We start from the raw sequence: 12996 nt of genomic DNA on the forward strand, positions 1-12996 counted from the left end.
TTAAAGGAGGTAGATCTACTTCTTGCTTAGGTTATTGAGGCCCCACAAAGCATATGGGATTCAGGAGCATCTTGCAAGAGAGGTGCACGGCTATGTAGAGAGCCTGGTCAGGTCAGCACACCATTTTGGTCATGGCCTTTAGCAAAGGCTGGTGGGATAACAGCTTAATGTTCTCTTGAGTTTCTTCATGGGGAAAGGAATCAGAATTTCCATCTAACTTTACCAATATTAATTTATAATGTTAGCTGCTATTTTAGAGACTCTTTTATGTTATGGTGAAATGGGAAAGTTAATTGGGGTTTTAAAAAGGCGAGTAATTATTTCTTTCTCTCTCATGGATGATGTGATATTTTGGCTATTGCCTTCAGCAAAACTAGCTCCATTGCTGTTGGACGTTTTATGCTGCTTTCTTTTATGTGAAGATCTAAGAAAGCTTCATTTCATAGTTATTTTCAAAGAAAATGTGGCAATATTTAGATCATTTGTTCTCAACATTGGCCGTGCTTTGGAAACACGAATCAGGCTGTGGGAGGAGGGAGGTTTTAAAAACATCCTGATGCTTCCTTCCCACCCCTAGAGGTTTTGATACAATTGATCTGGGTCACAGTCTGAACACAGAAATTTTTAAAGCCTGGTGAGTCTAAGGTTGAAATTACTGGTTTTGATTAATCGACTTTTGGTCGAATCTATATAAAGGGTAGGTAAAGTGAATAGTTAATTATTTTTTTGCAATTAGAATAAAAAGAAACTACGAAATCAAAATAAAAATTAACTCTATATCAATTAAAGTATTTTTAAAGCATGTTTTTAAACCAAAAGATAATCTTTGCCCCACTCTTTGTTCATTTTATTGGAATAATACACTCTGCCAAAGAATGTAAGTGTTATGGTTCATGTACACACACAGATTTACCATTAAAACATGGAAACTACTCTCCTCCCACATAATTTCTATATTTGGCATGGAATCAAAGCTGTACAAGGGAGAGAGCTTCCACAATTTGTTCCGTCGACACCATATGGGTTAGCTGCAAAGTATGTTAATTTTAAAAGGGATGGTGAGCCTAAATTTTTACATTGAAGAAACCAGGGACATTAGAAATTTGCCAAAGGTCACACAGCTCACTGATGGTGGAGCCCCACCCAATCAGAGTTCTGATTTTGATTCAAGGCTGTTTTTATGCTACTGCTTTTTCCTGCTTTTATAGGCACTAAGGGAATATAAGCTGGGTTGAAATGAGTGAAGACAGTTAAAACAGAAACGAACAAACAAACAAAAAACTCCTTTAAACTTTCAGGTTATACACAAGATAGAATTATTCAGAGGGAGAAGCTACAATACCAATGTAACATCACATTACTTTCTTACGTGCAAGATAAGATTATCTTATTTGATGAATATTCTATTGTGTCTCACTCCTACCAGGATATGGTGTAGAAGGTATCAATTGATAAAATCAACTGAAATGTTTTATAGGGCTTACTTTAAAGAAAAATAAATTATGCTTCAAGAGTCAACATTTATTCAGATTGTAAACATTTGATATGTTTTCCATTGCCATCAAAAACAATAGGTAGCTATAAATCCTCAGAAATTGATAAGGATTCAGGAAACTTTGGAAGTGAGATTCAATTACCTTCAGAAGAGTGGATAGAGATCTTTTTGCATCCAGGTCAACTGCGTATTTGTAGCTTTTATTTCTAAGTCATAGCAGAATGATACTGGGAGGCTGCTGGAATGGCCCACATTTGAGTTTTATTTCTACATGGTGATATATGACCAAATCCTGCAATGAGGCTTTTAAGAGGCATACTGTTTGTGAGTCCCTATAGAAATAACACCATTAAGTTTAATCAAAACTGGCTAAAACTTCTTGATATGATGAAATTTCTGGATAAAGGAAAAAGAGCTTCTTAGAAATACTGTTATGATACAGGCATTACTTGAATTAAAATGTCATTTAACAAGTATTTGTTTCTGTATTAAGTTATTTAGTCAAAAAAATAAAAGTTCACCTAAAAGTTACTTGAAAGCTTGGGGAGTTGGTTAATTGGTTCCTTAACTTGTTATTGAGGTCTCAGACTTCAACTTTTCCTTGGAACGACAACCCTAATGCTCATGGTTTTACCAGCTGCATCCCACCTCTCAGAGACCAAGAACACACACAGGATTCTGCTATACTGTGTTACGACTAATGGCCCATGTGATAATTTACATGTTGATTTCTTCTCCAAAATATTTGGATCGGAATATTTTTTCCAAAATTTAATGAAATCTTATATGAAATAGAAAGATGATGGATCTAATAAGCAAATGTTCCTTTGCTTATTAAGAAGTATGAAAAGGATCGTTAGGAGGGTATTGAAGGGAACATTGGCTTTGGAAATCCCAGATTTCATTTGAGTCCTGTTTTTCCCATTAGTAGACATCTCACCTTCAATAAGCCACTGGCATTTCTGAAATCTATCATCTGAGAAGTGGGATAAAATCCCAAGTCATAGTCCTTCTAAGGATGGAAGCAACTTGTATGTTGTAATGCATAGAAAAGTTATTTTTACCTTCCCTTAGTAAGCTCCTTCAAGTTAGACTCTTTTTGTTTGTTTGTTTTCTGTACCACAAATAATCCTAAACTCACAATAAAATGTTAATTTAATAGGTTTAACAATGCAATCTCAAAATAGTGATACATGTCTATTATGTTTAGATAAGTACACCTAATCTATAGAATTTTTCTTTTGGTTTTTAGAAAAACATTGTTATTTCAGCATCAGTGTTAGCAGGTACAGGTTGAAAATAGCCTATTACAATAAACTGAAGCAGCTGACAATAAAATTAGCATGGCTTCCTCAATTAATACAACCCACATCACTAAAAGATCAGTTTCTACCACTTAGCCAAATCCTTTATTTATCGATTAATTATGTTTATATCACACAAACGTCCCATTCATTCATTCAGAATCTTTTAAGTCATGATTGTTCAATGTTTACTTCAAGTATTAGCTTTATTTTGACTGATAGATCACTTCCTTACCTCTAAGAATTTATTTATTTAGTTGCATTTTATCCAATATTTATTTTTAGTGTTACACACACGCAAAAATAATTGAAGGCAATTACAATAGGCTTATTGCTTTATTAGTGATGCTAGAAAATTAAGTTATTGCTCAAGTTTTACCTGGCTCATTGAGCTTGTCCCCTGTATTTTACTACATTTTTTTTTCTCTAAATGCCTGTGTTAGAGCAGAATGCATTTTAAAAGTGAGTGGGACAGGCCTTCAATAATCATGTTTACAAAGCTACTCCAGGCAGCCAAATACTTAGAGCTATTGTCCATAGCTCCTGAGAGCCACAGTGAGAATAACTGATAACTTATTTTTAAAAATCTTATTTTTCCCCTAAGGGATGGTCTCTTGAATTATCAGATTTTGGCATAAAAATATGCAAACTCTGATCTCAATACACTAAGAATTTTTGAGTCCCAATTCAAAAATGAAAGCTGGCAGGGCTAATTTTCCTGCTGTCAATGAAGTCTTGGGGATGTTTAAGCTCTAGAGTGAACAGGAGACTTTTGGTCTTCAGGTATTGGGGAAGAGTGGACTCAGTGTTGTACTAACGTGGCTGTGGTTCTCTGGTTGTTTCCTTTCACAGCAACACCCCTGAGCCCACTTAAGCCCCCACGGATGGACACTGCTCCGGTGGTCGCATCTCCCTATCAAAGAAGAGATTCAGACAGATACTGTGGGCTCTGTGCAGCCTGGTTTAATAACCCTCTGATGGCCCAGCAACATTATGATGGCAAGAAACACAAAAAGAATGCGGCAAGAGTTGCTTTATTAGAACAACTGGGGACAACCCTGGATATGGGGGAACTGAGAGGTAAGGGCAGCTCTTCTCACTTCTGCCACAAAACTCGGCTTTCAGAGAAAAGAGGGGGCTTTCACAAATTGGAATGATTATTCTTCTTGCTTTCATTACTAAGGAAAAAGTGGGGCTCACCCAAAGGAAATGGACAAGAAAGGAAATGAGCAGAAGACTTACTTTAGTTTAATTTTTATAATCTCCTTTGTTTCAGAGTGTTTATTCCCATATTTTTATTGACCGCTTTTCAAACCAAAGGCACAATCATGAACCGGATTATTTTCCTTCTGCTTTATCTTTAACTGCTTTCTTTACTGAATGCTTTTGTAGAGTAGTAGTGTTAAAAAAAAAAAAGATGCTAAATCAGAGGCTGAGGCGGGTGGATTGTTTGAGGTCAGGAGTTCAAGACCAGCCTGGCCAATATGGTGAAACCCCATCTCTACTAAAAATACAAAAATTAGCCGGGTGTGGTGGCACACACCTATTATCCCAGCTACTTGGGAGGCTGAGGCAGGAGAATCGCTTGAACCCGGGAGGCAGAAGTTGCAGCGAGCCAAGACTGTGCCATTGCCCCTCTGGCCTGGGCAACAGAGTGAGACTCTGTCTCAAAAATAAAAATAATAATAAAAAAAGATGCTAAAAAGGCCAAATAGTATTATCTTATCTTAAACTTTTGGACTTTTATAAATTTAGCCAAAACAAAGCAACAAAATTGACTCAATTTAATGACTTAAAGCAAGCCCAAGCCCATTTAATAAAATCTCCAGACAATCACGGTAAGACGGTGCTGTGCGGCACTATGTGGTCTGTAGTCAACACCTGACTCCTCCGCACCGTGCCCCTGCCCCGGACGGGGTTTTCTTGACAACTAGAAACCATGCATCATTTGAAGCTCGTGTGAGGTTTCACAGAAGCTGCTGAATTTGGAAAACATAGCGTGAGGATTAATTCTGTGGACCTTAGGAAGCCATCCACCAATCTGTGGGACTAAACAGAATATTTTATCACTAGCAACCATTTAAGCATTTTTGATCACCTACATACTTTTGATCAGCTTGAAGTTGGCTACGTAGAAGTACAGCAAAATTATATACTATAATTTTCTGAGAAAATGCATTTTTCTCAGAAAAATAAAAATAATTCTGCAAGGGGTGCTATTGGTACTATACTTCAGATTTGGTATAAGTTTGATGAGCTTTTGTGGGCAGGTCATTCATAATGCCTGTAAGCTGTAGATAACAACATTTACAAATCAATGTGGAGAAGGCAACCTGGGTTTAAATGGGGTTCTGGATATAGAGCCTGGAATTCTAATTACCCTAATCTGACTGTGAACCTGCAAGGGGGATAATTATAACAGAAAATGACTTGTAACATTTCTAGACAAAACAAGTAATATAAAAGGTCATGCTACAATGAGTTGAGAGGAGGGACAGGTAATGTCTCAATATGTTGGTTGCAGAAGATCTCACCAAGGGAGTATACTTGATTGGGAACTAGAAAAGTAGGTGGCATTTTAGAAGGTGAGAAGGCATTCCATATGAGCAGAATCACACATGCATAGGCAAAGGTCAGGAAACAAGCTAAAGACAGCTAAGAAGTTATCATGAAGAATCTTATACTGAAGCATAGATTTAAGGTTGGAGATCCATAACTACATATATAGAGCTTGATTAGATATTGATTTTTTCCAAAAGACCTGATTAAAAACAACAAAAAAAGAGCAAACATTAAAAACACTTTATTTTTGTGTATGTGTTCTAGCTACAGAAAAGCAACTTGGGGCTTCATATTTTAGTATGCTGGATAATCTCATTGCAGAAGCTTTTGAGTTAATAGTACTACTGCTTTTTGATGGAGGATTTCATGTTTTCAGTCTATGTCTTGTTAAAGAAAATAGGCAGGGTCTCTCCATAGCTGAAGGCCTACCTGCAATGCCTGTGTTACTGGCAGATAACAAGTTGTCTCACTGACTCCTTCCCGGCAGGGCACTGAAGGAGAAAAACAGGGCTTTATTTATGTTTGGTGCCAGATATTATGACTTGAAGAAAAATTATTCCTAGAGCACATTCTTCCTGTCTATTTTGAATTATCAGTGCTGCATCTTTTATGTACAACTACATCTTAATGACTTGGGTGTCTGAATTCTGTTACATTTGAGCAACTTGTCTTTCATACAGAAGACAAAAAAGCTGCTCTTTGACTCGATAACTCAATGTGACTGTGACTCAGTAGCCCATGGAATGCGATTAGCTTTGAGCACAATGCCCTTGAAACCAACCTTTCCACACGCTCCAGGTGATATCCTGATAGATATTTATTCAAGCATTAAATATTGCAAAAGCTTAAGAATAAAGCAACTATGGTAACCCAGTGCTTTGAAACACACACACACATGCCACACACACCCCCATCTATTCCTGGAATGCTTCTATTGTACGATCAATCAATTAATAAAGGCAAAAATGCTAATCCATAAATATAGGCATACCCATGACTTTAATAAAATGGTAGCAGGCAGCTGAAGCATGATATAGCAATGTTACTGGATGATAGGCTTTTTCTATTTCTCTCACAGCACTTCTCACATTTTTAAACACTACCTTGTTTACTTATTTATGTTTTTTGTATTTTCTTTCTCTCTACTCACTTTATAGATTATTAGCACCTTAAAAGCAGGCATCTATGTCTGATTTGCTCATTTATATGTTCAAAACACCTAGAATAGTGACAGACACATAACAGTTACTCAATAGTTGCTGATGACTGAATGAATGAACAGAGAATGCCCTAAAACAAAATCACCTGAAATCTTACATTCTTAACATGGCAATCATTTTCATTTCTAGAAGGATTCTGATTTAATATTTGTATAAGAAACTGTTTCTAATTTTGTTTTAATGTTTTAAAATGATGCATATTTTATGATAGTGAAATGCAGAGATATTACGTGTTACAGTTCTATGAGTTTTGACAGTACAAACACCTGTGTAACCCACAGACTTATTAAGATACATAACTTTTCCATCATGGGAAAATTTCCATGTCAACTCCAACCCTCCATTCTAGAGAACCATTTTTCTCATTTTTTCATCATAAATTAGTTTTGCTGGTTCTAAAACTCCATATAAGTGGAATCATAAAATGCATATTTCTTGTGTGTCTGGCTTATTGTGGATCTCACATTGTTTATGAAATTTATCCATTTATAGCATATAAAGCAAAGTAGTACTGTTTTTATTGCTGAGTAGTATGCTATAGACAAAACTACCATAATTTGTCTATCCATTCTGTTCATTGATGACCTTTGGATTATTTTGGTGCTATTTTAGATAAAGCTTTCATGAACATTACTGCACAAGCCTTTTTTTTGTCAACATATGTTTTACTTCTCTTGGTAAATAGGCATAGGATTGCTGGGTCATAAGTTGCATGTATTTTTAACTATATAAGAAACTTCCAAAATCTAAAATAGTTGCATTATTTTGCACTTCAAAAAGCCAACATATAAAAATTCCATAGCCTCACCAACATCTGTTCGTGACAGTCTTTTAAATTTTAGACATTCTAGTGTGTATAGGAGGGTGTTTCATGATGCCTTTAATTCGTATTTCCATATTGACTAATGATGTCAAGTACTTTTTTTCTTCTTTTTTTTCTTTTTTTTTGAGACAGAGTCTTGCTCTGTTTCCAGGCTGGAGTGCAGGGGCACGATCTCAGCTCACTGCAACTTCTGCCTCCCGGGTTCAAGGGATTCTCCCACCTCAGCTTCCCAAGTAGCTGAGACTACAGGTGCGTGCCACCATGCCCAGCTAATTTTTGTATTTTTAGTAGAGACGAGGTTTCACCATGTTGGTCAGGATGGTCTTGATCTCTTGAACTTGTGATTCGCCCACCTTGGCCTCCCAAAGTGCTGGGATTACAGGCCTGAGCCACCGCACCCAGCCGTCAAGTATTTTTTAAATGTGCTTATTGGTCATTTGTATATCTTCCTTTGTGAAGTGTTTATGTCTTTTATCAATTTTTAAAAATTTGTTTTTTTTACCTTTTATTAATGAGATGAGATAGAAGGTTTTCACATATTATGGATTCACATTCTTTGTTGGATATATGCATTATTTTCTCTTAGTTTGTGACTTGGCTATTAATTTTCTTAAGTCTTTCGATGAGCAGGCATTTTTAAATTTTGGGAGGCTAACTTAACTTTTTTATTTTTTATAATCATTGCTTTTTGTGTCTTACCTAAAAAAATCTTTGCCTGTACCAAGATATTCTTGTATGTTTTCTTCTATAAATTTCATAGTTTTAACTTTTACATGTAGGATTATGATGCATCTGAAATTAATTTTTTTGTACAGTATGAAGTAAAGGTTAAAATTTATTTTATTTTCATATATTTACACAGTTGTTACAGAAAGTTGCAGAAAATATTTACTTTTCCTCATTGAATTGCCTTGAAGGACCTTTATTGAACATCTATTGATTGTGTGAGTCTATATCTGGACAATTTGTTCTGTTCCATGTATCTCTTTGTCTTTATAGCAGCACCACACTGTAACGATTTTTCAGCATTCTAGAAGTCTCGAAATGAGGTAGTGCAAGTTCTCCAACTTTCTTCTTCTTTCTCAAGATTATTTGTCTGTTCTAAGTCCTTTAAATGTCTACATAAATTTTAGAATCAATCTTGCATAGAAGCTTTGTTGGAATGTTGAATGGGATTGAATTCAGTTTATAGACCAATTTGTGAATAATTTATTTAAATTCTTCAAAGTATTGAGTCTTCCAATCCATGAACATCCTCTATGTCTCTATTCATTTATGTTTAAGTTGTATAGGCAATTTTTTGTAGTTTTCAGTGTAAAGGTTTTGCACATCATTTGTTAAATGTATCCCCAAGTACAACTGACTCTTGAACAACACAAGAATCAGGGGCACCAACCCCCTACATGGTTGAAAATCTGCAAATAACTTTTGACTCCTCAAAATCTTAACTACTAACAGCCTATTGTTGACTGGAAGCCTTACCAATAACATAGTTGGTTAAAACATATTTTGTGGGTTAAACATATTTTATACTGTACTTTTACAGTAAAGTAACATAAATAAAACATTATTAAGAAAATCATCAGGAAGAGAAGATATATTTACTATTTGTTAAGTGGAAGAGCTCATCATCTTCATGTTGAGTAGGTAGAGTAGGATGAAGAAGAGGAGTTGGTTCTGTTTCTCAGGGGTGGCAGAGGCAAAAGAGGTGGAGAAGGTGGAAGGAGAGGCAAAGAGTCAGGCACTCTTGGTGTAACTTTATGAAATACATCATCATTTCTCTGACTTTTTGCTTTTTCATTTCTCTAAAAATGTTTCTCTACAGTATCAGTCCTTCCGTTGCTTGCTTTTATTTCAGTATCTGTGTCATATTAGGGCATAAAAGAAATCTGTGTCATAAAAGAAATCAAAAAGCAGTCTTGAATCATTAGACCCCTTCTGCACAATTGTCTAACATCAACTTGTTTTCTGGAACTGCTTCTTCTATGTCTTCTTCCTCATAATCTGGCACTGGCTCAGATGCACTCACTTCCATCAAGTTGTCTTCTGTTAATTCCTCTGGTGTAGTGTCTATTATGTGAGGCCTTAGATTCCACGTTTTCATAATGTTTTCTCTATCAGAGTTCTCTTCCATAGTGTCCACAGTCCTGTCCATAGAGTACTGTGTGTAATGAGCCTTAAAGTTCCTGACCCCCCGACCTAGGAGCTGAATTATATACATTGTGTTTAGTTGGGGGTAAACAACTTTGACACCTTCAGTGTTGAATTTATGGGTTCTGGGTAGTCAAGGACATTGTCTGATATCAAAATAAATAAATAAATAAATAAATAAATAAATAAATCCACCTTAAAAGGCAGTTCCTTACTGGCAAGGTACTTCCTGATTTCAGAGACAAAGCATTGATGAAGCCAATCCAGAAAAACGGTTGTTGTTGTCCAGGACTTCTTGTACAACCAGAAGACTGGCAGCTGGTGTTTATATTTTCCCTTCAAAGCTGGTGGGAAAGGTGGGTAGCAGCTTTACAGATAAGGGCAGTGCTGATCGTAAACCTGACTGCATTTGCACAAAACAGTGGAGTTAGCCTATCCCTTCCTGCCTTAAATCCTGGTGCTTGGCTCTCTTCCTTACTAATTAGTGTCCTTGTGGCATTTTTTTCCCTAGAATAGGGCACTTTTTTCTGCATTAAAAGTCCATTCAGGAGGATGATTTTCTTTTTTTCTTTTTTCTTTCTCTTTCTTTTTTTTTTGAGACAAAGTCTCCCTCTGTTGCCCAAGCTGGAGTGCAGTGGCGCCATCTTGGCTCACTGCAACTCCGCCTCCTGGGTTCTAGCAATTCTCCTGTCTCAGCCTCTGGAGTAGATGGGACTACAGGTGCGTGCCACCACACCTGGCTAATTTTTGTATTTTTAGTAGAGATTGGCTTTCTCAATGTCGGTCAGGCTGGTCTCCAATCCTGACCTCAAGTGATCTGCCTGTCTCAGCCTCCCAAAGTGCTGGGATTGCAGGCATGAGCCTCTGCGCCCAGCCACTCCTCACTAATTTTCTTGATGTCTAGGAGCTCTTCTGATGCTTCTTTGTTGGCAGAAGCTACTACTCCTATTATCGAACCTTCCTTTGCCGGCATTAACTTTTCCAACTTTAGATCCTTCACCTTCCTTTTGCTTTAAGTTGTCATACAATGAATTCACTTTTTCTCAAATCATATTAGGTATGCTTTCTTATAGCAATCCTGCACCCACATAAAAGCTGCATTTTCAATATGAGGCCAAAAGTATTTCTCATAAAGTGCAAGGTTTTTATGCCTGCTGATGTAGCTATAGCAACAACTTCATAGATTTCTTTTTCTCATTTTTTTGTTTGTTGTTGTTGTTGCTCATTTTTTTTTAAACAGCAGACCTTATGCTGGATTCATTTATCTTGAGGTGGCAGGCAACCAATCTGAAGATCTCCATCCACAGTACGTATCAAAAAATTCAACTCATACTTGTAGTCATGACTTTCCCGTGATGAAAAATACACGATGAAAAATACATGAGAACCTCGAGAGATCACTTTTTACTGCAATACACAATTTACTGGGGAGACAAACTGCTCACGTGGAGATGATTAGCATCACGTGGCATTGTAAGTGAATCCTCACAATACTTGCGCTCATTGCAACAGGAGATGGTTATGAAATTATTGCAGGACAGGGCCAGGCGCGGTGGCTCACGTCTGTAATTCCAACACTTTGGGAGGCTGAGAAGGATGGATCACGAGGTCAGGAGATTAAGACCATCTTGGCTAACATGGTGAAACCCCATCTCTACCAAAAACACAAAAAATTAGCCGGGCGTGGTGGCGGGTGCCTGTAGTCCCAGCTACTCGGGAGGCTGAGGCAGGAGAGTGGTGTGAACCCAGGAGGCAGAGCTTGCAGTGAGTCCAGATTGTGCCATTGCACTCTAGCCTGGTGACAGAACTAGACTCTGTCTCAAAAAAAAAAAAAAAAAAAAGAAATGATTGCAAGATAGTGTTTACTACAGTAACTTTATGCAGCTATTATTTAATACTGCATCTTTACATTTATTTACATTTCTCTTGACTACAAATGGCGCCATGCATGCAGTCGGTGTATATGTGTGAAAATTCTGATAACTTTCAACTTTTAATAATAGATTTTTGTATATTTTATAATAGTGAATGATAAAATAGACTAGTATCTCCATATATTTTAGGCATTCATGACATACCTAACTTTTTATTTTTTTTTTATATTTCTAGGCTTTGTGGTTCATCTGTTTTCTCATATTGTCACAAATCTCCAAATATTTTTCTGATATATCGATTAAAAAAATGTGTGTATAAATAGACTCTTGCAGTTCAAACTTGTGTTGTTTGAAAGTCAACTGAATTTTGTGATGTTTAATCCTAGTATACATTGTGTTGTATTTTTGAAAGGTTATTTTATTTGGTTTATTTATTGAATTTTGTTAATTGACCTTGATTCCTGTGACTTACACATAACTTTCTACTTGTTATTAGTATACATTTTAATGGTGCAAATCATTTCCTCCTTTTGTATTTTTTTAATTTTCACACGAATCATTGGGAACCCTGTGAAATTGTGTTATTCTTGCCTTTGCTTCAAGTAGCAAATCAAATTTTTAAAAATAAAATTATTTTCGTAGATTAACAAAGAATTATAAATGAGGTTGGCCTAGATGGTTATGAATATGTATAACTTGATTACTGACTCAACTTTAGTGTTATTTGTTCCAGAAAAACAGATGATACCTGTCTCTACTTCCAAGTTTTAAATTAATAAGAAAAAAGTCTTATCTTCCTGTATATGTAATCTAATGTAGAAAACAAAGGAAATTATTGAGTGATGGAATTATAAAGTTCAATGGTCAGAAAGTACTTTATAGGTTTTCTTTATAGATTAAATTATTCTTGCCAGTATAAAACACAGATAGAAGGCAGTTTCTTACTTAGAAACAGTGGCAATGTAAATTATAAAATTATGGCTAGGTTAAGCTAGAATATTCATTTTGCAGACCTTTATCATTTATTCTTTTAAATACTTTAGGTTGGAAAAATGCACAGTTATTTTATTGTTGCAGAGGAAATGAGACTATTCTATTGTAATTCTCATCTGAAGACACAGAACAAAAGAATTCATTAAAAAATTTAATAATGTTTTCAAGAACCATAAGCTGAGTCGTGCTGGAAAGGACAGTCAATATCATTGAATTATATCCTTTCTTTTTACAGAGAATGATGCTGAGACTGAGAGACATGAAGTGACTGTTCCCTTTTAAGTCAGGGCTAGACCCCACGACTCCTCACTGAGGGTGTCAAGGTGTCACAGTTTCTGGTGATTCATCATTGACCACCCAGAAGCCTGAGTATTTAACTCTTTTGTTTAAAACAGTTGAGTTTGGGAGACTTAAATATTTTTTGTGTAGAAAACTTGCTTTGAACTCAATTATAGAATAAGTACAGCCAACTCTGAGTTTTCTGGGAATGGATTATTTGCAACACGTATTATGTACCTTTAACAAAGGACATTCCCCCATCTTCATGACTCCATTTCTACTGGAGTGAATATAG

General features: G+C 36.1%; 1 protein-coding gene across 1 annotated transcript in view; it reads left to right on the forward strand.

Annotated features, from left to right (window-relative positions):
* ZMAT4 (zinc finger, matrin-type 4) overlaps positions 1-12996 on the forward strand; it is a 290370-nt gene that overhangs the window by 132165 nt on the left and 145209 nt on the right. Inside the window, exon 5 of the mRNA XM_011960748.1 lies at positions 3652-3879. Within this exon, the coding sequence (XP_011816138.1) occupies positions 3652-3879 (228 nt within the window). The remainder of the gene's footprint in view (positions 1-3651; positions 3880-12996) is intronic.

This window comes from Colobus angolensis, unplaced genomic scaffold, assembly GCF_000951035.1.
Source record: "Colobus angolensis palliatus isolate OR3802 unplaced genomic scaffold, Cang.pa_1.0 Scaffold52, whole genome shotgun sequence".
Lineage (NCBI taxonomy): Eukaryota > Metazoa > Chordata > Mammalia > Primates > Cercopithecidae > Colobus > Colobus angolensis.